Source organism: Microcebus murinus, chromosome 2 (genome assembly GCF_040939455.1).
Source record: "Microcebus murinus isolate Inina chromosome 2, M.murinus_Inina_mat1.0, whole genome shotgun sequence".
Lineage (NCBI taxonomy): Eukaryota > Metazoa > Chordata > Mammalia > Primates > Cheirogaleidae > Microcebus > Microcebus murinus.
In genome coordinates, this window is record NC_134105.1 from 9441841 (window position 1) to 9467849 (window position 26009).

The 26009-nt window shown below is 50.5% G+C and overlaps 1 protein-coding gene across 2 annotated transcripts; it reads right to left on the reverse strand.

Annotated features, from left to right (window-relative positions):
- Positions 1-1220: 1220 nt before the first annotated feature.
- On the reverse strand, positions 1221-25031 carry CASP9 (caspase 9). Of its 2 annotated transcripts, none has more exons than XM_012763045.3 (9): positions 24813-25031; positions 20201-20456; positions 12501-12535; positions 11497-11673; positions 10977-11066; positions 10249-10396; positions 3715-3894; positions 3038-3147; positions 1221-1956 (listed from the first exon to the last, which is right to left on the reverse strand). In XM_012763045.3, the coding sequence occupies exons 1-9, from the start codon at positions 24942-24944 to the stop codon at positions 1864-1866; spliced, it is 1221 nt and encodes a 406-aa protein (XP_012618499.1). In that variant the 5' UTR covers positions 24945-25031; the 3' UTR covers positions 1221-1863. The 2 variants fall into 2 exon arrangements, with proteins under 2 accessions (XP_012618499.1, XP_075850398.1); XM_075994283.1 differs by lacking the exon at positions 24813-25031 and adding an exon at positions 24365-24781.
- Positions 25032-26009: the final 978 nt, after the last annotated feature.

Below are 26009 nucleotides of genomic sequence, written 5' to 3' on the forward strand. Positions count from 1 at the left end.
TATAATGATCAAAGCTTTCACCTATTTCACATGTTTGACACAGTGCTCAAGTGAACATTCTTGCACATAATTATTGCACACGGGTCTGAGTGTTGTGCTATGGCAGCTTTTACTGGATCGTGAACTTGGCATATTAAAATGTTTAATAGATACTGCCAAACAGCCTCTGAAACCAGGTGACAGCCCACCCACAGTGCTAACAGTGCCTTGCAAACAGCAGTTTTGATATGAGAAACAAAGGAAATCTAAAAGCTCACCCATCCACACATTTGGCATATAATTTTTAGGGGTTAACAGACCCCCCTCCCCCTGTCCCTAAAACCCAAACAGGAGACAAGCTAAGACCCCCTTTATAGGAAGACCCTAACAGGTCAGTGAAAAGCTGTGATCACATCTTTTTCTGGCAAACATCATCAGAACTCCTCAGGCAGGCACAACCCCAGCGCAGGCTACCTGGGATTCATATGAGTAGCACAGCCTGGAAGGACAATGACGGGAAACTGCCAAGCGCAGCACTGCTGTGTGGTTAACTTGATTATTTTGTGTGCACCCTGCAGGTGATTGCAACGAACTAACCACAAGAAGTCTCCACCACTGTTTCAGACTTGGGAAGGTCACAGAAAGAAAATGATATTATAATAAAGTAACAACTACATGAATCACATCTTGGTGAGAGTCTTATTAGCAAATCATCTAACATCCAGGGCCCTAAGAACAAGAAATAGTCTGGGGAGAGCTTAGAAGACCCAGGGGTGGGGCCTTCTCTGGGGAAGCCCGACGGCCCACTGTTGCACACCACACTCACACTGCAGCCCAGGGGGTGCCTTGGCAAGCGAGGCACATGGCAGGCATAGGCTGACACTCAGGAGACCCGGGTTCCAGCCAGGTCTCTCCACTGGATAACTGTGTTCCCTGGGACAAGAGACTTAACTCCCTGAGCACATGGTTCCCACCCTAGTTGCCTTCCTGGGAAGGGATAATGATCAAGTGAAATAAGATATGTGGAAATGAGCCCAGGCATGGTGGCGTGCACCTGTATGCTCAGCTACTTCAGAGGCTGAGGCAGGAGGATCGCTTGAGCCCAGGAGTTTGAGGCCAGTCTGAGCAACATAGCAAGACCCCAAGAGACATGGGGAAATGTTTCGAAAAAAACAAAAGTGTCCTTTATATGGAAGAACAAAAGTTTCGAGCAAAATGAGGGGGGAAATAGGCAAAGAGAATCCATATTTCCCCAAAATTTATTTGTTAAGAATAATGCAATACAGAAAAAATTAACAACTTTTAAAACTTCATTTGAATTCACAGATTCCAGCTGTTCAGACTCTAGAAGCCTCCGGCTTGCTGATCTAAGAGAGATGCTGGTTTGTTTGTAGCCAAAAATCTCTGCAGATCAGTGATTCCCAAGTGGGGGCACTTTTGTCCCCCAGAGCATATTTGGCAATGTCTGAAGACATTTTAGTTGGCCCTACTCGGGGACAGGTGCTGCTGGCATCGAGTGGGTGGAGGCCAGGGATGGTGCTAAACATTCTACAACAGACAGGACAGCCCCACACGTCATAGTGTGGGGATTAAGCCCCGTCTAGAGAAAACCCAGGGCTCGCAGGCCACAGTCACTAGCCCAGGGCCAGCCACTAGTGAAGAGGCCACGAGGTATCCACGGCTTTCTTCTGTCCCTCGCCTGCCCCTGCTGAGCATGTGTCCCCGGTCTGGAAGCTGCTAAGAGCCCGGCACGACAGGGAAAGATCCGACCCTGTACAGGCTGCAGGTCCCTGAGTTGCAGCGAAGTCCAGGCCCCAGCCACCACCAGGCCTGGAGCAGGAAGGTTCTGGAGCACAAGAGAAGGCAGGGTGAAGGGTCCAGGCCTCACTGTGTTTTAAAGAAAAGTTTTTTCCGAAGGAAATTAAAACAACCAGGCATCTGTTTGTAAATCCCTTTCACAGAAACAGCGTTGGCAACCTGTGAAAACACAACCACAGGGAGGTCTGTTGAGTTCAGTTCTCTCCAGTGAAGGACAAATCCAAAAGAGGGGCTGGGGGATGTCCCCTACATCCACACTGGACAACAGCTCTAACTGCATCCTTGCCCAGGGGATTTAATGAAGAAGCACCTCAAATATAAGTTTAAAAAACTCAAAATTCACCATGTTCAGATCAGAGTGAAATGTTAATACCCACCCAGCTCTGCTCTGCAACGCGCAGGGACCCACTCTTCCCACAGGGGCAAGGGGTGGTCTCGGCCCTCGAGCAGAGCAGGAGGGACCCCCATGTGCTACTTCCCGAAGGTAGCCGGGACATCTGGGACCCTGGGAGGAAGCAACTGCTCTGAGTGGGGTTCCTATGGAGTGTGTTGGCCCTATCAGGCCACCCTTCCCCATCTGTCATCTCCCTAGGGCCTCTTGAGAAAGGAACGTACTAAACATTGATTTGGCTTTTGTTTTTTGTGTTTGTTTTGTTTTGTTGAAACAGTCTCCCTCTGTTGCCCAGGCTAGAGCGCAGTGCCATCATTGTAGCTCACTGCAACCTCCAACTCCTGGGCTCAAGCGATCCTCCTGCCTTGGCCTCCAAGAGTGCTAGGATTACAGGCATGAGCCATAGTGCCTAGCCCTAAAGAGGGATTTGTGATTCTTGCGGAACAAGAGAAGACCGAGGTAGTGCAACAGGTGCAGGGAGGGGTCCCACAACCCACCCAAGGGGGTGCCAGGCTCTGGCCGGTGAGCCATCCCACCCTGGCACTAAGGAAGGGCTCCCATCAGTGGGAGAGCAGGAGGTGTCAGACTGGGAACCTCAGAGGACACAGGGAGGGCAGCCCCTTGAATAAAAGGCAAATGTCACCACTGGCAGCAACGTCTCTCATAAAGAGAAACAAAAGCACTGACCCTCATGGCAAGCCAAGACTCAGAGGCAGAGGGCTCCTACCGCCTTTTACCTTTGGTTTGGGCCTGGTGCCCTGCTCGCCCCCGGCTACCTTGCCCTGAGGAGGACACCTCTACCCCAGCAGGCCCCCCATCCCGGACTTCGAGAAGGGAGCCAGCACTCACCCTGAGCAGCAGGGACTGCAGGTCCTCCACGTGAGCCCACTGCTCAAAGATGCTGTCCAGGGTCTCCACGTACCAGGAGCCGCTCTTGGTATCCCTCCAGGAGACAAAACCTTCGGAGGGAGGGAGGCTGAACTCTTTGGAGAGGCGTCCCCTCCCCCACCGCACATGCAGTCTCCGGGACCTCCAGACCTGGACCCATCCACACATCCTGCAGGAGCAGCCTCACCCCTGCAGCTCTGCCCAATAGTGACTTTATTTCATCTTCATCACCCCTCCTGCCTTTGGCTAGGATTCCCGCCTTCCTGATGAGGAAACCAGGCCTCAGAGGAGTCAAGTGACTCACCCAAGGAGTAGGAAGGGAAGGAAACTACCATCTGTGGCACCTGCCATGTGCCAGGCACCGTGCTCAGTGACAACCCCTGAGGTGTGATTACTATTCCCATTCTAAAGCTGAGAAGGCTGAGGCAGGGTGAGGCGGCGAGGGCGTGTGCCCCACTGTGCATCCTCGCCCCTTCAGCCTGAGCCAGTGCTCAGAGAGGTGAAGTCACTTGCTCAGGGTTACACAGGTGGCAAGAGGCAGAACCCGGCTCACACCCAGGTCTTTTCTTTCACAGCACAGCTGCCTGCAGGGCAGACGGGAAGCCCCGTGACTGGGACGACAGCTCTGAGGTGCTCACCTGGGAAGGTGGAGTAGGACACAAAGATGTCACTGGGGGTGGGCAAACTAGACATGGCATCCGGCTGGTCCATTGTCCCAGAGCCCTCCTGGAACGGGGTGGCATCTGTCTCCGGGTTACTGCCCGAGAGCCTGTCTTCAGGGGAAGTGGAGGCCACCTCAAACCCATGGTCTTTCTGCCCTGCGGGAAGCAGAAACAACCACCACTCACCACAGACGCTCACAGACTGGGGCTCTGGCCCTACTTCTTGGCCCACCCACCTGCCCCCAGCCTAGACCCCCTGTTCCCTCTCGAGCCAGGGTCCCAGTGCTGGGCACACATGAGCAGCAAACAGAAAAACTTTACTTTTTTCCACAACAAAGCTATTACATGTTCACAAGGTCAAATTTGGGGGAAGAAAGGGGAATCCAGAAATTTTAAAAACTGCTATAAAAACAGGTTGTAAGATATACATCTAAAATAATTGAAATCAGGTATTCAAACAAAAACTTGCACACACGTGTGCATGGCAGCACCACTCACAACAGCCAAAAGGTGGAAACAACCCAGTGTCCATCAACACATGAATGGACAAACTAAATGTGGTCTATCCAGACAAAGGAACATTATCCAGGTTTAAAAAGGACTGAAACACCAATACCTGCTGCAGTGACACGATGAACCTTGAAACACTGTGCTGAGAACAGAGCTTGTCCTAAAAGCCACACAAGATATGACGCCATTTATATGAAATATCCAGAACAGGCAAATCCATAAAGGATTTCCCGTGGGTTATTACGAAGCCTTCTTTAAACTCCCGGTTAATGACACACAGGCAGAGACATGTCCATCTAGGGGCATCCTGGGGTGCGGAGCACCAACACGGACACCAAGACAAGACACAGGTCAGGGGAAGATGGGTCCTTCTGTCTCAGGTGCTAAAATCTCAGACAATACTTGAAAAATTTTGAACTATCCTTCTCAGTAATGATTGATGGAATGGAAGATCAAAAAGAGAACGATGGAATGAACCAAGAGCTGTTTAAATTCTGAATAATCATCCATTTTATATAGGTGGCTTTGAAATGTTCATTATAAAACAAATAAACATCTTTAGTCTTTTTTTTTTAAAAAAATCTCAGACAATAAACTGTGTCCTCAATTTACATTGAGACTTAGATTAAAGGAAAAAAAGCCATATAAGGTAGAGATCAATGAAATATGAAAATAGAAAAACAATAGAGAAAAAGCAATGAAACCAAAAGTTGGTCAAAAAGATCAACAAAATTAACAAACCTCTAGCTAGATGGACTGAGAAGAGAGAAGACTCAAATTACTAAAATTAGAAATCACAGTGGGGACATTACTACTGATTCTACAGAAACAAAAAAGGATTATGAGAGTACTATGAACCATGGTACCCCAACAAATTGGATAACCTAGATGAAATGGACAAGCTCCTAGGAACATAGAATCAAAGACTAAGTCACAAAGAAATATAAAATCTAAACAGACTTAGAACTAGTAAGGAGACTGAGTCAGTAATAAAAAAACTCTCTGGCCAGGTGTGGTGTCTCACACCTGTAATTCTAACACTTTAAGAGGCAGAGGTGGGAGAATTGAGGCCAGGAGTTTAAGACCTGCCTGAACAAGAGCAATACACCATCTTTACAAAAAAATAAAACAATTAACCACGTGCGGTGGTGTGCACCTATAGTCCCAGCTACTTGGGAACTTGAGGCAGGAGGATCACTCAAGCCCAGGAGTTTGAGGTTGCAGTGAGCTGTGATGATGCCACTGCACGCTAGCCCAAGAAACAGAGCAGGACTCTCTCTTACAAAAAAAGAGGTTAAAATGGTAAATTTTATGTTTACGTGTATTTTACACAATAAAAAAGCCCTATAAAACTTGTCTTTTTTGTTGTTGTTTAAAAACATAGTTAAGGAAGCTGTCCACTACATCACAGTGTCCCCTTTAATGTAACAAAGCGAAGAAATGTTCCTGACTTCTGTCCTGCAAATACCAGATACTGTGGACCTTGTGATCGTATGTTGTCTTGGCTGCTGGAAAGCACAGAACATGTGCAGGCCCCCCAGCAAGCACGCTGGAATCATAGCAGACACTTATGGATTCCAAACTCACCCTTCCTTCCTTCTCTCCTTGCACTTCCTCTCCATTTTGTTCTACTGAAATATTTGTACTTCTTGAGCTATCACAATCCTTTCATGAAATCAAAAAAACATCAGAAACATACCAAACAGACACCAAGTCACAGGTAATAAAAACCCTTGAAGAAGTTTACATCTTCTAATCTAGTACTTTCCTAAGGAAAGAATTCAAGTTCACATAAAAGCTCTCTATATAAAGGCACCTGTGGTCATGTGTGCCAAAAACTAGATGTCACCTAAATGGCCACCATTAGGAAAATGGTTTCACAAATGAGTGCATGTCATGAAAACGGAACATCATAAAGCCATTTGCACTGGTGATGACGGCCACCACAGAGATGTGCCGATGATGCTTCAGAGACAACTGTGTTCAATGAGCAAAGCTGACCGTGCCCACGGGCTGGGATCCAAAAGGAAATGGAAGGAATGAGATGTCTGTATCAACTCTCACATTCTGGATGATTTTTTTTTTTTTTAGGTTGTCATATTTTCTGTCTTTTCAGTTTTAAAATCCAAACTCCCCTAAAGCAGTGTCAGGCTTGGAAAACAGAGAAGTCAGGGCAGGACTCAGGCCACACACAGCTCAGCCACGGAGCCATCGAAACGGTGACACTGCGGGAGGGCTCCTGGCATGAGGTCCTCTGCCATAGGGCTCATGGTGGGGGGGTAGGGGGCACAGGGGGCAGCTAACAAGAGCTTAGGTTAGAAAAAGAAAAAAGCAGGGGGCAGAGTTGAGTGGTTCAGAGGGTTCCTCAGGAAAACACTTCTGGAGGTGACAGTGGCCCAGGCTCTGATGGAGAGATCAGGGAAAGCAGTCCTGGTGGGAGAGATGACATGTCAGGCTGCAGAGCCAGCAGGTTGGTGTGGCTGGACCTATGTGACGGAGGGGGGGCAGTCACAGTTCACCGAGGGAGCTGGGGGCCCATCTGCAGGGGGCAGAGATGGTTCTGGCAACCCCATAATAGCATCTACTGACCTCGCTCCACACAGCTAAAGCTCCGGAGCTGCTGGCAATCTGCATCCTCCCAGATAATGTGCAGGGGAGCAGGCCTCTGCCCTGGATTTTGTGCCTCTCAACCACACTGCTGCTTCCCCGAGGGCCCCCAGCCTGCAACGTGAGGTTCTCATATCTGCAAAAGCCATACTTGTCTCTGGCTTTCTCAGTTCACTGCTGTTGGTTTGTTCTCGGTAGAGATTCTGGAATCTGCCCCAGCTGTCTGTGCAGCAGCAGAGGGAGGAGGCTGGGGACGTGAGTGTGGGACCGTGTCTGGCGTGCCGGGGCAGCCTGCTGCAGCAGCGGCAGGGGGCACTGGAGTGGGGTGCCACCAGAACGGCCCAAGGAAACAGGGGTGAGCAGAGAGATAGCCTGCCAAACACGGAGAACAGACACCGGGATCACAGAGGGGGGTGGGGAAAGGGAAAGAGCGGGCCAGACGGGGGATGCTACTGCAGCTCCCTTCCTGCGTCATGCCATCCTGCAAATGTGATGTGAAGGCCCAGCCTGCAGGGCGATGCATCCTGTGCACAGCTTGGTTCTTAGGCAGCCTCATTAATGCACAACTCCCTGCAAGGCAAGACTCACTCCCCCGCAAGAATGAATACACAGTGGGAAGAGGTGATGTTCCCCCGCACATGAAGTCCACGACCACCGTAGCACATTGCTGCTGCTTTCTGCCTTCTCCGCATGACCTCTGAAATTCTGAAGAAGAGTCACCCCAAAATTGACAGCTTGGCCTCACAGAGGCGGCCATGTGCCTTCAGCCAAGTGTGTCCAGCTGTTTTGTGCTGTATCACGCTGGTATCCCACACCAAAATTAATGACTTTGAAGCACGTTTTTCCAGCCCCAGTGCTGCGCTACCTCTTAACGAAGGGGTGGATGTGTTGCGGGATTTTTTAATTGTTTTAAATTATTACAACAGAGAGTTTTAAAATAGCAATACAAGAGTCGCCAAAATGCAGGGCAGGTGCGCTGATGCATGTAAACAGGACACCCTGCCACAGTGGCAGAGAATGGGACGTTTCTGTGTATTTCTGTTCTCGGCTGACGTGGCGCCACCATGTGGCAACAGCGATAAACACCAAGTCACGCAGCCTGCCAGGGGCAAAGCAGGGACCAGAACTCCAAAGGGAGCATCTTACTCACTGCATTCCAGAGCTTGGAAATCTTGCTGCTCCCAGTAAGTTTTGCTTTGCTTTAATGGCAGGAATCTAAATTAATTCAAATTCTGTTCAGAGGTACTTTTATATGGTTCTACTTCAAATTCAAACAATTAAAATCCACATGAGATGCAAGCAGACTGTGAGCTCCATGCCAGGCTGGGGCTGGGCTGGGGGGCAGCAGGCCTAGCTCCACCCTCAGAGCTGACCAGGGATGAGGCCATCCCAATCCAAGCAGAAAAAGCTATGGCAGCAGAAGAAAAGGGCCTGCAAGATCACAGGGGCCAGCTAACCTTGACCTTGTACAAGGAATGGGGTGTTTAGATAAGACTTCCTGGAGACAGTGACAATAAGTTGTAACCAGAAGGATGGAGAATTCAGAGGTAGCCAGGGGGCCGGGCGCAGTGGCTCACGCCTGTAATCCTAGCACTCACGCCTGTAATCCTAGCACTCACGCCTGTAATCCTAGCACTCTGGGAGGCTGAAGTGGGAGGATCACTCAAGGTCAGGAGTTCGAAACCAGAGGTAGCCAGGGGATAGGCAGAGCCTGGGATATCCTGGAAACGCTGAGCCGTGCTAGGGCTGGGGGACAAAAGTGGCAGGGGCCCATCATCAGAGGCCTCGTAGGCCCACTAAGGAGTTCAAAGAGTGACACTGAAGCGATGCACATGCTGCTGAAAATGGATGGGGGAGGGATGCACAAGAGGGGCTAACCGTCCAGAAGGCGGGCACCCCAACAACCTTCATTCATGGCCCCTTGCCCTCTCCACCTTTCATATCATTCGCATGAGAGAGGAGCCACAGGCTCCAGAGTGAGGGCATCACTTGACCACGCATTTTAGATACGAAAAAAAGTGAGTTAGAGCAGGACGTCCAAAACCCCCAAGAGCAACCACTTCCCCCTTCCTAATGCTGTTATTCTGAGGTAACTACGCTGGCGACAGGGCCGTGGGGTGCACTGGGTCTTCCGGAGTAGGGGAACGGGGGGAGTCTGGGTTTTCAGCTAGTAAAATGAACACATGTTAGGCATTGTACGGACATTAATTAGTGCACTGGATATTATCATGATAACGCTGCCAGGTGGGTTCTGTTAGTCGCCCCATTTGCCTAGGTTTCTAGAGGTTGACTGGCCCAGGACCGTCTAATACGATGAGTGAGTAGCCGATCCAGGGTTGAATGAAGTGTCCTCAATCACTTGTGACCAAGCTGTGAGCATGGGTCATGACAGTGACTTAATACAGCTCATGTCAAATTATACATTCCAGGGGACTGAGACCCTATCTCCCTCTGTCCCCAGCACCTAACACACAGCCTGGTGTATACAGCAGGTGCTCAACAAACACTTACTGGATGAATCATGTGACCAGAACCTGCTTTCGTAGACAAGCCCCATCCCACCCTGCCAGTGTGGAACAGTATGGGACAGTAGGAAGGGCACAGGAGAAATACCACAGGTGCCCACGTCATAGGATGTCAGAAGATACGGTGCTGCCCCCTGGACAAGCTGGACATTTCTGTGGGAAAACGACGCCCACTCCCCTCGCAGATCAGGCTACGGGGCAAGAAACAGATACACCTTTCAAATGCTCCAGCCCCTGCAGACCCCGGGGCACAGGGGACTCCCTGGGACGGAACTTCTAGCGTTTCCACTACTCCTGTCATGACCCACAAGCCAGGAAACCTGATGTTTCTCTCCCTTCTCTCTCTCTCTCTTTTTATCTTTTAACAAGAAAGTCAGGTAACAGTAAGTAGGGGTTAGGTTTAAAATCAGGGCATATGGCAAAACTACAAATAATCCTTAAACTATTCCTCAAATCCCTTGGACCCGGGGCCTTGGGATTCCCACAATTAAACTCTTTGGTTCCCCCCTGCAGTTCAGCTATGGCCTCCCTTACTCTGTGACAGTGGAAAAGGCGTCGAGTTGATGGAGGTTGGGGAATGGTGACAAGGAAAATCACAAGGGTTGTTTTCCTCCCTCCTCTGCTTTGAGTGTGTTTGTGCCAAGTGTCTGGAGCTGAGGCTGCAGAGCACGTGCCCACGGTGCTGCTGCGCCGTGACTCCAACCTCTGCAGAGCAACAGAGCCTCAGCCTGCTCCGGTCAGGTGGAGGTGCTGCCACGGGGGACCCCCCAACTGCCTGGAGAGATCCCGAGGACTCTGAGGGGCTGGGCAAGAAGGAAGCAGGCGGCGGCTCCTTCCCCACCAGATCCGCCTGCCAGGAGCTGCTTACCCCCACCACAGGCCTGGATGAAAAAGAGTTTGGGCTTCCCTCCCAGGCTGGGGCAGCCAGTCCCGTTGAAGATGTTCACGATTCTCTCGACTGACACAGGACAGCCGTCTGTGCCGTAGACGGCCCCTGGGAACTGGAGGTGGCTGGCCTAGAAGACCAAGAAAGAACCCTGGTTACAAAATCTAGAAGGGAGGGTAGGAAGGAATCCAACAGAACAGCCTGTTCAGAGGTTTTGTGAGGGGGGACCAAGTATTGAGAAGGTCCCAGCCAGGGGCACGAGGCTGACTCAGACAGATCAGGCTGGCTCTGGAAGGGCCCTGCTCAGCATCTACCCCAGGCGTCTCACACGCACGTGTCTCTAGGGGCCAGGTGGCCCAGTGGGAGCACGCCGGCCAGCTTCGGCTAGACCATAGGTTCCCAGAGGGTGGCCCCTGGGCCAGCAGCGTCAGTCTCACTTGGGAACTTGTAAGAAATGCAATTCCCGGGCCCCAACCCCACCTCCTAAATCAGCCAGCCGGGAACCTCTGATGCAGGAGGGCACAATCCGCTCCTCAGAGGACCAGGTGGCTCCTGAGAAAGCAACAGGAGGTGGACAGGGCACCACAACTCCACATCTCTTCCCCACAAAGCCAAGGGCGTTTGGGACACAGGAAAGGACGGGGTTCCTACACAGCCTCTCAGCACAGCCTGCACCCGCGGAGCAGGGCAGGGCGGAGGGGGCGTCCCACCTGACAGCCGTGAGACAGGATGACCACCACGCAGCAGTCCAGCGCGCTGTGGTCCCGCCGTGCCAGCTCCACCAAAGCCAGGACCATTTTCTACGACGAAAGGCACAGGTGAGCCAGAAGCTAGGACAGATTTCCAGGCAGTGAGAGGGCCCTGCCCAAAGGCCTGGGGACAGCACTCCCTCGGCTCCCAGGGTCCGGCACTGAAATAGTGATAGTCCTAACAGTACTAACAGCCACCATTTGCTATGCGTGGGCACTGTTCGCCTAACTCCACAACAAGATGAGTATCATTCTTGCTTTCTGGACGTGGAAACTGAGGCACAGGAGGTTGCTGCCCAGCAGGTAGCCGGAGAGCCAGCCCTTAAGCCCAGGCTTCACTGAGTCTGAAGCTTGAACCTGGAACCACCACCCAGACTGCCCCCCACGGTCCTCCAGATGTCAGGGCTCGCCTGGACAGTCAGCTGGCTTTCGGGGTCCCTCACAGGGCCACGTCCCCACCCACCCAACAGACAGAGGGTACCTTGGCCGTCAGGTCGCACTGCACCTCCACCGAGAAACGCAGCAAGGAGAAGCGGCGCCGCAGCTTCTCGCAGTCGACGTTGGAGCCGGCGCGGGTGCTGTGGCCCGAGTCCGGGCAGAAGTTCACGTTGTTGATGATGAGGCAGTGGCCACAAGGGTCTGCGTCCAGGACGTACGCCTGCCCAGCACAGGGACCGACATAAACCCACGGGCGCACGCCCCAGGAGGCCACCTGCGGTTCTTACTTATGTGGTTAACGTCTGGAGGGACAGGACAGGAAAAGGGGTCCCCAGCCCGCAGGCCAGGCGGGAGAGAACCACCCGCAGGACAGACGGGTGGGGACTGGCAAGTTTGGCTACACTCTGGAGAGAAGAGCAGCTCCTAGTATTTAGGGATGGGAGCTGCTAGCTTGGAAATCCAACAACTCAAGCATTCACCCCAAAAGGACCTTACAGGTCACCTAGTCCAGGGCGCACCTGAGAACTCGTGCCCAGGCCCCACCCCCGAGCGTCTGAGGCTGCTGCCTCCCTAAGCGCCTTCCCCTTATAACTCTCTCCCACGGGAGCCTGTTCCTTTTGTTTAAGGTATATATCACTGTTTGTGTTTATTAACTATATATTTATTCATTTGCCTAACTTCTCTCTTCCCTGCTAGACTGATGGCTATTCCCCAGGGAACACCTGTAGAGCCCAGAGCACACGGGAGCCAATGAATGCTTGTGAATGAGACAGTGGTGACTTGGGATGGGGGACACAGCCGAGCTTGCCGCCTGCCCCTCCTGAGGTCTGCCCCCTGACTTCACACATGAGGAAGAGCAGGGTTGAGCAAGCCATGTCAGCAAGCGCTGGGCAGGGGCAGGGAGCCGGGAAGGCTGGGACTGGAACCCCACTCCCCAGCGGTGCTGGGTTCCCTGGGCTCCTGACACAGCTGCAGGGAAGGACCTGGCCAGCGGAGAGGAAGGGCCCAGAGCCCAAGCAACTGGCCCCAAACCACACGGAGACTCACCAAATCCGCATTCCCCTTCAGTGTCTTGGGAGCACCTAAAGACACAGAGAAAGAGGGAAACATGAATGTCACAGTCCAACAAGGCAGGAGCAAGGGACTCTGTGAGGACAGCCCCACAAACACAGAGGAGCAGGATCTTGGGGACCCTCAGGCTCTGCTAGTGGGAGAATCAAGCAGCAAAGCCACCTTGGATATCTGTAGAAGTTTCTAATAAAGTTAAACACACACTCACCCTCTGACTAGCAAGTCTACCCTCGGGTATGTGTCCAAGAGAAATGAGTATATATGGGTATAAAATACTAGGGAATTGGCCAAGAATGGTCACTGAGGACTTATTCATAATGCCCCAATCTGGAAACAACCAATCCAACGACAAGTTGATGGGTATGTAAATTGTGATACAGCCATACAAGGGAACACCACACAGCCTAAAAAAGAACAAGCTACTAATTCATGCAACGCTGTTGATAACCTTGAAAACATGCTGCATAAAATCCAGACACAGAAGAGTATAGACAGTGTGATTCCATTCGTGTGAAACTCCAAAACAGAAAGGGGTAAGGGAAGTTCAGGGGAGCAGATGCTGGCTGTCTGGAGAGTCCACGGGGCCCAGCACACAGTAGGTCTGCAGGAAATATTTGCAGAATGAATAAATGAATAAAGATGGTCACTTTCCTTCAATGTCAAAGAGTTTTCATTTCACTTAGCAAGAACTTAACTGGCCACCAGCCTATAAGGTCATGAGACATTTCTTTTTTTTTTTTTTTAAGACAAAGTCTCACTCTGTTACCCGGGCTAGAGTGTCATGGTGTCAGCCTAGCTCACAGCAACCTCAAACTCCTGGGCTCAAGCGATCCTTCTGCCTCAGCCTCCTGGGTAGCTGGGACTACAGGCATGTGCCACCATGCCCGGATAATTTTTTCTATATATTTTTAGTTGGCCAATTAATTTCTTTCTATTTATAGTAGAGACGGGGTCTCACTCTTGCTCAGGCTGGTTTCGAACTCCTGATCTCGAGCGATCCGCCTGCCTCAGCCTCCCATAGTGCTAGGATTACAGGTGTGAGCCACCGCGCCCGGCCAAGACATTTCTTCTTTTTTAAACAAGAACACAGTGGCTACCTCCAGGTTGTGGTGAAACCTACACTTGAGTTCCAATGATCTGCCACTCCTTGCTTATAGCAGGTCTGGACCTCTTGCTGGGAACTATTCTCTTGCCAGTTTAAAAGCCACACCAGAAAAGCATTTACATCCCATTTTCCAAATTAGGAATGGTTTTAGGTAAAACGGAAGACTCCTAGAGTCCACACATTTAATTCTGAGAATGTTTGCTCATTTCCAAAATTCTGCTGCACCCCAGAATCATAACCACTTTCTACTACTAAGGAATTCATTCATTCCCCAATTAGCACTGTCAATGGACAAACCAAAATGGCTTTGGGGGGTGGGGGCGACAGGCTACAGGGGTCTATGGAGGGTAAAATCAACAAAGGCCTCCCAAAAGAAAGGGGTAAGGAAGACATTCAGGCAGACGCCACAGCACAAACAAAGGAAGGGAGGCCTGCAAGAGCGTGGCATGCTCGGGGACCCCCAAGGAGGATGTCATGGTCAGATACGGGGTGCCTGAGAACAGTTTCTCCCAAAATGGCAGCTCCCATGGGGACGACAAAACGCATGGCTAAGTGTGTGTGCAAAAGGATCAGTCTTATAGTCTGAGGGTCACTGGGTATGTGCCCATGTCTCTAACACAAAGAGAAGGGGGAAAGCATATCCCCACTGCTGCCCGAAGGAAGGAAGGCATTTCGTCCCACTGAACAAATGGCTGGAATCTCCCCAAAAGCAACAGCAGGGGGGGATTCACAAGGGAATGTCCCAAACCATCCAGAGATGGGGTCAGCTGCAATTCCAAAAGAAGAAGCCACGGACGCCGGGGTGCTCAGTGCAGAGCATTTACCAGGGAAGCTTAGGCACAGAGCAACCCTCAGGACAGCAGTGAGAGAAAAGGGGTGTCCTGGCCGGGCACAGTGGCTCACGCCTGTAATCCTAGCACTCTAGGAGGCCGAGGCAGGCGGATTGCTCGAGGTTAGGAGTTCGAAACCAGCCTGAGTAATAGAAAGAAATTAGTTGGTCAACTAATATATATAGAAAACATTAACCGGGCATGGTGGTGCATGCCTGTAGTGCTAACTACTTGGGAGGCTGAGGCAGGAGGATCGCTTGAGCCCAGGAGATTGAGGTTGCTGTGAGCTAGGCTAACGCCATGGCACTCACTCTAGCCTGGGCAACAAAGTGAGACTCTGTCTCAAAAAAAAAAAAAAGAAAGAAAAGGGGTGTCCTACCCAGGTATGTCCATAGCAAGGGGGTCACGGTGTGGAGTTTATAGGAGGGTTAGGGGATGTGGCTCAGGGCCAGGTCTAGTTTCTTTCTAGTAAACCTAGATACCTCTGTCAGTGCCTGGGAATGTTCAAGGCCCTGGTTTGGGTTCAAGCCTGCTGGGAGAAACCAGTGGCTGGCTGGGTCACAGAATAGTCAAGGCACTCTGTGATTCTCAGTCATGACACAGAAAGAAAGTGGGGATACGGGGATATGGGGGACCCTACAGAAGGGTAGATGTCCTAGGAGTAGGCCCTCCCCAGCCCTTGGCAATTCAGAAATCACAGAAGGAAGCAGAGCTGACCACCCGACCAAGTGCTCACTCAACGAGAGGCCCCAATAGTCCCGCCATGCACTGCCACACTTACTCCTCAGAGCAGTCCCCGAAGCAAATAAGTACTGTCATTTATCCCCACTTGCCAGAGGGGAGTGGGAGGCTCAGGGAGTCTGAGTGGTAACAGGAGGCGAACACAGCCACCAGCCCCAGAGTGGAAGGGCCAGAGTGCCAGAAAGAGCTAAAGAGCCAACTTCTACTTTCAAGAAAGTTCCAACCCAGGTAAGGCATGAGCAGAAAAAGCCACTGTGATGTTAATTTCATGTGTCAACTTGACTGGGTCACAGGGCGTCCAGATATTTGGTTAAGCACTATTTCTGGTTATGTCTGTAAGCATGCTTTGGGGTGAAATTGGGCTTTAAATGGCTAGACTGGGTAAAGCAGACAGCCCTCCCCAACATAGGTGGGCCTCATCCGATCCAATGAGGGTCTGAATAGGACAAAAAAGCAGAGGAAGGGAGAATTCAATCTCTCTCTGTCCAACCACTTGATCTGGAACGTCGGTCTTCTGCCTTCAATCTGGGACTTACACCATTGGCACTCCTGGTTCTCAGGCCTTCAGACTCAGACTGGAAGTATGCCACCAGCTTTCCTGGGTCTCCAGCATGCAGACAGCAGATCATGGGACTTCTCAGCCTCCATAACTGCATGAGCCAATACCTCATAATAAATCTCCATATATGTGTGTGTCTGTGTGTATCTAGATATAGATATATCTATATCTATATTCTGCATCTCTGGAGAACCCTGACTAATGTAGCCACCGATAGTTCTCCCAGCCCTCGCATGCAAGAGGTCCTGGTTGGGGCAAGCAATTACACACAAGGCATCATGTCTGAAACTAAGAAAGTTAATTCATTCTGAAGGAAACAGCATTTCCCCTCAAACATTCAAAGACAAAGTTACCTTTCTGGCAAGCCCCCTGTGGCATGCACTCCCAAAGCACCATGTTCAACTTTCTCAAAGCACTAACCACAGCTGTGATTAAAGACCTAATTGTGCAGGCATGAATGAAATGTCTGTCCCTCCCCACATGAGAGCAAGGACTGTGCATCTTTGTTCAATGCTGCATCCCAACACCTAGCTGATGCCTAGAACCCAGCAGGTACCTACCAAATACTTGAGTAAGCTAATGACTAAATGGCACAAATACAGGAACCAGAAAGAGAATGAGCCATTTGTTCTTTATGAGGCAGTGATGGAATGAGTCTGGACTTCAGAGCCTGAGTACTTTTGGGTTCAAAGCCCGATTCTACCATTCACCAGCTGTGTGACTCTGGGCAGGTAGCTCAGAGTCTCTGGGCCTCTGTTCTCTCCATCTGCCTCATGGGATCAGAGGAGCAACTACCAACCTCACAGGATTGTGGTAAGGCCTCAAATGATTGACACATGTCAAACACATAAAACAATACCTGACACATTAAAAGCTCAATAAAACTGATCATGGTTATTATAATTATTCATTGCCACGCATACTCCAGAGCAGTATGTATACTCAACCCCAGCACTGTCGCTGTGGGCCTGATTATTCTTTACTGTGAAAAGTTGTCCTGTGCATCTTAGGATGTTTGGCAGCATCCCTGGCCTCTGCCCACTAGATGCCAGTAGCACCCAACCACCCTCAGCTATAACTACCAACTATGTCTCTAGACATTGCCTAATGTCCCTTGGTGGGTGGGGGCAAAATTGCCCCCACTTGAGAAATGCTGATCTACAGCACCCTGTCCTACATAGCTTATTAAAGACTCCGTGAAGTCCTATTGGTGACCCTACTCCTGCTTATCCAGATTTTCCCACACTTACATGACTATAGAGCTCTTTCTTTGTGAGTCATCATGAAATCTACATTGGGAAATATTCCTGTGCTGTCCTCAGGAATCTAAGGCCCAGCACCTAAAAAGGATAACTCTCAGCAGCAACATGATAAATGGTGCAGTCACTGTATCAAGCTAGAAGACCCAGGCCCAAGTCCTAGCTCTGCACTTGAACTTGCTTTGTGACTCAAATTGACATTTCCCAGAACCAGACAACAGATGAACTTTATAGTTTACCTGCTTTCTTTACAGTAGAACAATAATGAATATAAACAATTCCAGAAAATCTTCTGCCTTATACCTCAAGCAAATGCAGCTTCATATCCTAATCATGTTTGTTTGCTTTAATAGATTGTCCAAAATCACACAGTTATTCAGCACTACTCATTCAGGTAGTACCTGCATTTGCTTGAGGTGTAAGGCAGAAGAGTAGAAAAAAATGTTAATACTCATTGTTGGCAAAAATATGGGAAAATGGTCACCCTTAGTCATAGTTGGTAAGATTAAAAAATGACACATTTTTGAAGTATAAGCTGGTAGCATCTATCGGAAGGAAACATGTACCCTCGAACCCACAATTCATGTCTAGGCATGTATCCCTCAGTCAGAGATAGGCAAGCCCACTGCGGAAACAACACGGGATCCACTAACAAGAGCTGGCTAAAGAAATATGGCAAGGGTACATGTGGGGCTACCGGGAGGCAGAGCAGGCAGAATGGGGCAGCCTGTTCCCCGTCAGTGTTCAAAATTAAAAAAAAAAAAAAAGGATGGAGAAGCCTGGACTGCAATCTTGTTTCCACTTCTCAGTGCTGTGTGGTTTGGGGCGAGTCATTTCCCAATCTGTGACTCACTCTGTTCAATAGTAAAATGGGAAACATGTAGCACCTGCCTTACAAAAGAGTTGGGGAGATTAAATTAGATTATTTATGTAATAAGCACCTGAACAGTACCTGACAAATAATAAGTTCTCAGTAATGTTATACATTACTATTATTAGTATTATTAGCATCAATACCATGCAATGGTCCACCAGGCAACCATGAAATAGGAAGCACCAGATCCCCATGTGCTGCTGTGAGAACAAAGCCCTAGCTGCAAACAACCCACGTGTCCACCAACAGGAGACTGATTAAAGAAATTATGGATTAGGCCGGGCGCAATGGCTCACGCCTGTAATCCTAGCTCTCTGGGAGGCCAACGCAGGCAGATTGTTTGAGTTCAGGAGTTTGAAACCAGCCTGAGCAAGAGCGAGACCCCGTCTCTACTATAAATAAAGTAATTGGCCAACTAATATATATAGAAAAAATTAGCCGGGCATGGTGGTGCATGCCTATAGTCCCTGCTACTCAGGAGGCTGAGGCAGGAGGATCGCTTGAGCCCAGGAGTTTGAGGTTGCTGTGAGCTAGGCTGATGCCAAGGCACTCACTCTGGCCTGGGCAACAAAGTGGCACTCTGTCTCAAAAAAAAAAAAAAGAGGCCGGGCGCGGTGGCTCACGCCTGTAATCCTAGCTCTCTGGGAGGCCGAGGCGGGTGGATTGCTCGAGGTCAGGAGTTCGAAACCAGCCTGAGCAAGAGCGAGACCCCGTCTCTACTATAAATAGAAAGAAACTAATTGGCCAACTAATATATATAGAAAAAATTAGCCGGGCATGGTGGCTCATGCCTGTAGTCCCAGCTACTTGGGAGGCTGAGACAGAAGGATCGCTTGAACCCAGGAGTTTGAGGTTGCTGTGAGCTAGGCTGACGCCATGGCACTCACTCTAGCCTGGGCAACAAAGCGAGACTCTGTCTCAAAAAAAAAAAAAAAAAAAAAAGAAATTGTGGATTATTCGGAATAGGAACCACCAGCAATAAAACATAACAAACTACTGATATGCAAAACCATATGAATGAATGTCACAGATACAATGATAAGTGAAGAAGCCAGACTCAAAGAGTGCACAGGATTCCATCCACACTGAAGTTGAAGGACAAGTGAAAGGGGTAGCCTTGCTGAAATAACAGGAAAATACCTAATCCCCCAATTTTCCCAGTAGCAGTTAAAGATCAATCCTATAGTTCTCTCACTAATGGGCACTCTGCAGAAGTTCTGTTTTGCACAACTTCTAAAGAGAGCTGAATGGACGGAAAAGAGATGTAAATCTCTCTCATTCAAAATTGTTTTGTGAGAATCTGCTTTCTTACAGTCTAAAGAGTTCCTAAGCGAACAGCCAGGTGTGAGCTCCAGGCCTCAGCCACATCCCAAGGACAGAGTCACATCTGCTGCGATAATCCCTTCTTCAAGGAAAGGCAGGACTCTTGGACTTTGACTTCCTCACAGTTTTTGTTATCTACCTGCTGCCAAGAAGAAACAAAGGGGCCGATGGCATCAGTTTCTCCATTGCACCTGCCAGTCTACAACCCCCTTTAAAAAGCCTCAATAGCTGTTTATTTTGGCGGCACATTCTTCCTTTTCTACCTCCAGGTGCTGGTCCTTTTCGCCCTCCCCAGGGAAAAGTAAATAAACCTCTTCTTTCTATCCTAATCTCTGTCTGGAAAAATCTTTCTCTGCCTTCACTGTGAGCACCTACTAAGCTTTCCACCCTAACACAAGCAAAAGGGACCATGGCAATAGAGGTCAGAGCAGAGATGACCTTGGGTAAAGGGGAGAGGGATTAGACTGGGAAGAGGCAAGAGAGTCCTATAGGACACTGGAATGCTTTATATTTTCCCTGAGCCTCAGTATCCTCATCAACAAGGATGGGTCTGACACCTGCCTTGCAGGGTTGCTGCAAGGGAAGGAGGCAAGGGGTACACCGCACAGAGGCATGTTTGTATGGGGCAGACTCTGCAGAGGCCTCCCTCCTGCCTCCAGGCATGGGTTAGTCCAAGCCACCCGCCTGGACCAAAGGCAAGTCTTAAACAATAGCCCGATCCAGAAACACAGCTCAAAATTTGGGACACGCTCTATCAAAAGTAGGGAAAAGCCAAAAACAAAACTTGGCACATCCAAAACAGACTTCAGCAGAGCTTTTCAGAGGAGGGAATGCCAGAATTAAATCTCCTGAAGACCTACTGGAATATTCCACCCACCCCTATGAGCACTCAGAGAGACAACACCAAAATTCAATTCTGAATCTCAGCCTACCCAGCTACACCAACAGTCCCTCCCCACCCACCAACCACTCTCTTGATACTCACAGACATCACTGAATCCTCCAGAACCAGTGTCCACTGGCCTGGGTGGTTCTGGCCTGAGCACCACTGGGGTAGGGTTTCCTGGGGTCGGCTTCGACAGCTTTGCTGAGTGCCTGCTAGTTCGCAGGAATGACGCCAGCCCATCCTGGCCTGTGTCCTCTAAGCAGGAGATGAACAAGGGAAGGGCCTGACTCCCTCGAGTCTCCAGGTCTATGATCAGCTGCCTGGCCTGATCCCGCCGAGATCCAGAGCCTGCCCGCTGTTTAAAAAGAAAGACATGACACTAATTACCCACATACTTTCATGTGGCTCTCACCTGTCCCCCCATTTCCCCTTTAGTGTAAGTTAAGCAATCAGGAACGTGGGCAAAAATGGAGCCTGCAGGTGCACTGAGTGTTTACCTATTTATTCAGTACTTTGGAGGCATCTACTATGTGCCCAGCACTGTGCTAAGTGAACAGCCTCAGTCCTTAACGAGCAAATGCCTAATGGGGGATGCAATCAGACAAACCAGCAATGACACAGCAAGGACAGAAGCGCCCAGACAGAGGACACATGGGGTTGAGAAGGTATGGGACCATCCAACTCAGCCTTGGGGGATCAGGAAAGCCCCCAGGAGGGGAAGTCTTAGCTGAGACTCCAGGGAACATCAGGAAGTGAATAGTGAATTCAGAGAATTATAAGGCGGGGGGAGGGGGGGTGTAGGTGGACAGTGGCAAGGGACACAGTCTTTGTGTGACCAGGCCAAGAGAGCTATGAGTTTTAAGAAGGGAGTGGCAGAGTCATATCGGCCTTTTCAAAAAATCCCCCTGGGGTCAGAGTGGACAATGAAAGAGTGAGCCACAGGCAGGGTAGGAGGCAGCAAAGATGGTGCAGCTAGAACAGAGGTGAGAAGACCGTCAAGGTCGACAGACAGGTGTCAGAATGGCAGGGCCAGTCACTAAGACAGCAGGAAGATGACGGATATCTGCTGCCTGTCCTTAGAGACCCAACACTGGATGAGTTCCTTGGGCTCCACCAGCCTGTCCTCAAATATTCTACAGCTGCACTGTCCAAGAGAACTTTCCAAGGTGACAGAAATGTTCTTTATCTGCACTATCCAATACGGTAGCCACCAACCGCAAGTGGCACATGAGCATCTGGGTGATACAACTGAAGAACTGAATTTTTAACTTTAATTTTAATTATTTCAGATTTACATTTAAATAGCCACATGTGGCTAATGGCTACTACGGTGAACAGCACAGACCCATAGCCTCCATGAGCAGATGAATCTCACTAGCAAAACAGTTTGTTACATGCAAACAGGTCATGGTGTTAGGATTTCTCAACATTTGCCAGGCCGGGCAAGGTGGCTCACACCTGTAATCTTAGCACTCTGGGAGGCCGAGGCGGGCGGATTGCTCGAGGTCAGGAGTTCAAAACCAGCCTGAGCAAGACCCTGTCTCTACTAAAAATAGAAAGAAATTAATTGACCAACTAAAATATATATATATACAAAAAATTAGCTGGGCATGGTGGTGCATGACTGTAGTCCCAGCTACTCGGGAGGCTGAGGCAGAAGGATCACTTGAGCCCAGGAGTTTGAGGTTGCTGTGAACTAGGCTGATGTCACGGCACTCACTCTAGCCTGGGCAACAAAGTGAGACTCTGTCTCAAAAAAAAAAAAAAAAAAAAAAACATTTGCCAACACTCCCAGTAGGTCAGACACTGTGTTAAAGGCATGATTTCATTTTTTATCTCTGGACACCCTTAGAGGGTTATATTACAATTTCTCTACTTTACAGATGAGGGAAACTGAGCCACAGAAAAGTGGTTTTTTTGCTTGCTTGTGTTATGGTCTGGAGTGCAAGAAAAGACCACCTTAGAAACCGAATTGGGTCAAATTGTGAGTCTTTATTAGCTGGCCAGAACTACTTCTGCTCTGCAGAGTGGCAAGCACAGAAAGTAGCGATGAGCTAAGAAAAATGGCCCCTTTTTAAAAGCAAAAACTACACTCTAAACATCTAATTAGCAAGCACTTTTACAAAAGCAAGAGAAAGCCTTAATCTTACATTTTTATCTTGTTTTAGCACAATGTTGGGGGTGGGGAGGGTGGAGCCTTGAGATGGGTTTTATAGGCGTCACCTGCTGCAGCTAAGATTCAGCCGAGAGGAAGCCTCTGAAGCAGCCTAACTACAGACAACATTAATCTTAGTCGAAATACACTCCGAATTCTGTGATCTAAGCCAGGGTGCATTTCACTAGGTACATAAAGCATGTCAGGCGCCTCAGGGTCCAGGGTGTTTCGACCCTGGGATAGCGGCTATCTCTTATGGGCAGTTGTGCCATACACCACCGGCCTTCCCTTTATTTTCTCTAAACTTACTCATACTAACAGAGGCGAGATGGCAGGTCCGGAGTCAGATAAGGGTCAACTGAAAATTTTCTACTCTGCTAAGCAAGCAAGCATAATACAGAAGTTAATGGCGGGTCATTTGGTACCTGTGGTCCCTAGGCCCTAACAGTTTGTTCTTTTGGTTTTGATTTTTTGCAACTTGCTATTAATAAAATGTAACAAACCCAGGATGGGGCCTCAAATCCATCTGGCTCCAAAACCTGTGTGTTTATCAGCCATACCAGAGGTGGAAAAATGGTGGCCTTGTGGTTCACACAAGATTCTTTAAAACTCTGAATTTTGTACTAACAGTTTAAGCCAGGGAATTTGAAAGAGAAATCAATACTTCCGACTGGGCTCAGTGGCAGCTCATACTTGTAGTCCTAGCACTTTGGGAGGCAGAGGCAAGAGGATCACTTGAGCCCAGGAGTTTGAGACCAGCCTGAGCAACATAGCAAGACCCCATTTCTACAAAAAACAAACAAAAAAAAAAACAGAAAAATTAGCCCGGTGTGGTGGCATGTGCCTGTAGTCTCAGATACTCAGGAGGCTGAGATAGGAGGATTGCTTTGAGCCCAGGAGTTTGAGGTTGCAGTGAGCTATGATGATGCCACTGCACTCTACCTGGGAAACAGAGCAAGACCCTGTCTCAAAAAAAAAAAAACGATTGCCAGCTTCTCTTTAAAAATGTGAAAGATCTGGCAACATGGGGCCAGCATGCTGGTATGACCATGCTCAGCTAAAGATGGGGGGCAGTGCAGAGGCTGCCCAATGTAATGCCCACCAGTCAGGCCTCCACCGGCATTTGAGCTTGTGATCCCTGTGAATGTGCCTCAAGGCAAGGACTGTGGCCTCAAAGCATTTCCACTGCCCAGTACAGGCCACACAGCAGGTGTTCATAAGACTTGTTTTATTATTATATTAATTGGTAATCATTCATATGACAATCGATCAATTTCTCCTATTAAAGACTCTTTGGCTGGGCCCAGCCAAGGCCAAGCTCCTGGAGGATGCGCAAGCTAGAGACTCAGCCAGCAAGGCACCCCAGGGCACCGGCCAGGGTCTCTGGCCAGACACTCATACCCACTGCACTTCACCGTAGGAAATACTTCCTGTATCTCCACAGGCCTGTGGTGAGGGTCTAACAAGACAAAGATGTGAAAGTGTTTTAAAAGAAAACCTCAACCTCATTTCTAAAACCCTTTTACAAAACATAAATGACACATAAGGGGCTGGCCAAAGAACACATGGCATGCTGAGCCCTTCCTCTGTGCCTGGCACCACACTGTTTCATATCCATTATCTCATTTTGCCCTATGACATTATTGTTGTTTCCATTTCACAGCCCAGGAAACTGAGGCTCAAAGAGGGTAAGTGACTTGCCCAAGCACATGCTGCCAGAGAGTCTGATGCCAAAGTGAGTGAGTGCCTGTAACTCCAGGAACTCCAATGTTAGTGAAGAAAAGTACACATGCCTCCTTCCTCCCAAGCGTTAACGTAAATTAAAATGGAGACCAAGCCTGAAGAATCCCTGAGCAGACAAAACCAAGTAGGTCTCATAAGTGACCCAAATCCTGCATAATCACAAACATAAGCAAAACTTAACTTGGGTCATTTCTAGTAAATGTTTATGTTAGACAGAAATAAAACCACCCAGCCAATCACAAGCGGTCAACTAACCCAGGCTTGTGTAACTAGGGACTTTCCAACAAGGTACCTAAAAAAAGGCAATTTGATCATTGCAAACCAATAAAATAATTTGTTTCCACATCTTCCCAATAAATACTTGCCTCTGACATTTTGTCATCGTAACACTAAACCTCTTTCAGTCTGGTGTTCCCCAATTCATGAATTGCTTCTTACTCAAATTCTTCAAAATTTAGTTGTGCCTCAGCTGTTCCTTTTACCAAACAGCGCACGCTGACCGTGCAGGACGCGGAATCGCTTTAGCAAACACTCCACAAAGCGATGTCCAGGATCCTTGGCTTCGGCAGGAGGACTGTGCGGGCTCGATGCCGGAAGGGAAAACGGGGTTCCCACGCAACGGTTCCTCCAAGGGGATGGGTACCGGCTACCACAACGCGGCGGGGGATGGCGGGAGACGGCGGGAGCTCGGCCAGTAAGTCACGTTGTGCCTCCAGGACCCTCCCTGTGCCGCTCGCCTTACCCACCGCCGACGGGGAGGGCCGCGCGCCGCGCGGGAAGCGCGGGTGCGGGTGAGGCGGGACCGGGACGCACCTGGATGTCCTCGATCATGTCGGGCGTGAAGAGCTCGCGGCTCAGCAGAGCATCCCAGAGCAGGACCACCTGCAGCTCGCTGACCAGCCGCACCCGGGACCGCCGCAGGAGCTGTCGGTCCGCTTCATCCATGGCTGGCAGACGGCTGGGACCCAGGGCCGCCTCCGTCGGCTTCCGGGCCACGGCCGCCTCGACGTGTCGGGTCTTCGGGACCCGCCCCTACCCCAGGACCGCAGGCGCGTCACCGCCCCGCCCCCAGGATCCAGCTCCCCCCATCGCTCCCCCTCTGGGTCCACCCTCCCGTCACCGCCCCGCCCCCAGGATCCAGCTCCCCCTTCGCCCCGCTTCCTGAGTCCATCCTCCCGTCGCTGCCCCGCCTCCTGGATCCAACTGCCCCATCGCCCCGCCCCTTGGGTCCACCCTCCCGTCACCGCCCCGCCCCCGCGATCCAGCCCCGCCCCCTAGGTCCACCCTCCCGTCACCGCCCCGCCCCCTGAGTCCTCCCGTCGCTGCCCCGCCTCCAGGATCCAACTGCCCCATCGCCCCGCCCCCTGAGTCCATCCTCCCGTCGCTGCCCCGCCTCCTGGGTCCAACTGCCCCATCGCCCCGCCCACTGGGTCCACCCTCCCTTCACCGCCCCGCCCCCAGGTCCAGCTCCCCCCATCGCGCCGCCCCCTGGGTCCATCCTCTCGTCGCTACCCAGCCTCCAGGATCCAGCCCCCACATCGCCCTGCCCCCTAGGTCTAGCCTCCTATCGCTGCCCCGCCTCCAGAATCCAGTTCCCCTCATCGCCCTGCCCCCTAGATCCATTATCGCGTCGCTGCCCCACCCCCAGGATCCAGCTCCCATCGCCCCGCCCCCTGGGTCCACCCTCCCGTCGCTGCCCCACCCCTAGGATCCAGCCCCGCCTCGTCCCGCCCCCTGGGCGCATTCTCCGGTCGCTGCCCTACCCGCAGGATCCAGCCCCCCTATCGCCCCACCCCCCTGGTTACATTCTCCCGTCGCTGCCCCACCCCCAGGATCCAGCCCCACCCCTGGGTCTATACCAGTCACTGCTCCGCCCCCAGGATCCAGCCCCCTGGGTCGCGCTGCCTCCGGGGTTCATCCTCTGGTCACCGCTCCGCCCTCAAGGCCCATACTCCAGTAACTGCCGGGTCCCCAGGGCCCATCCTCTAGTCCCCTCCATCGCAATGCCCC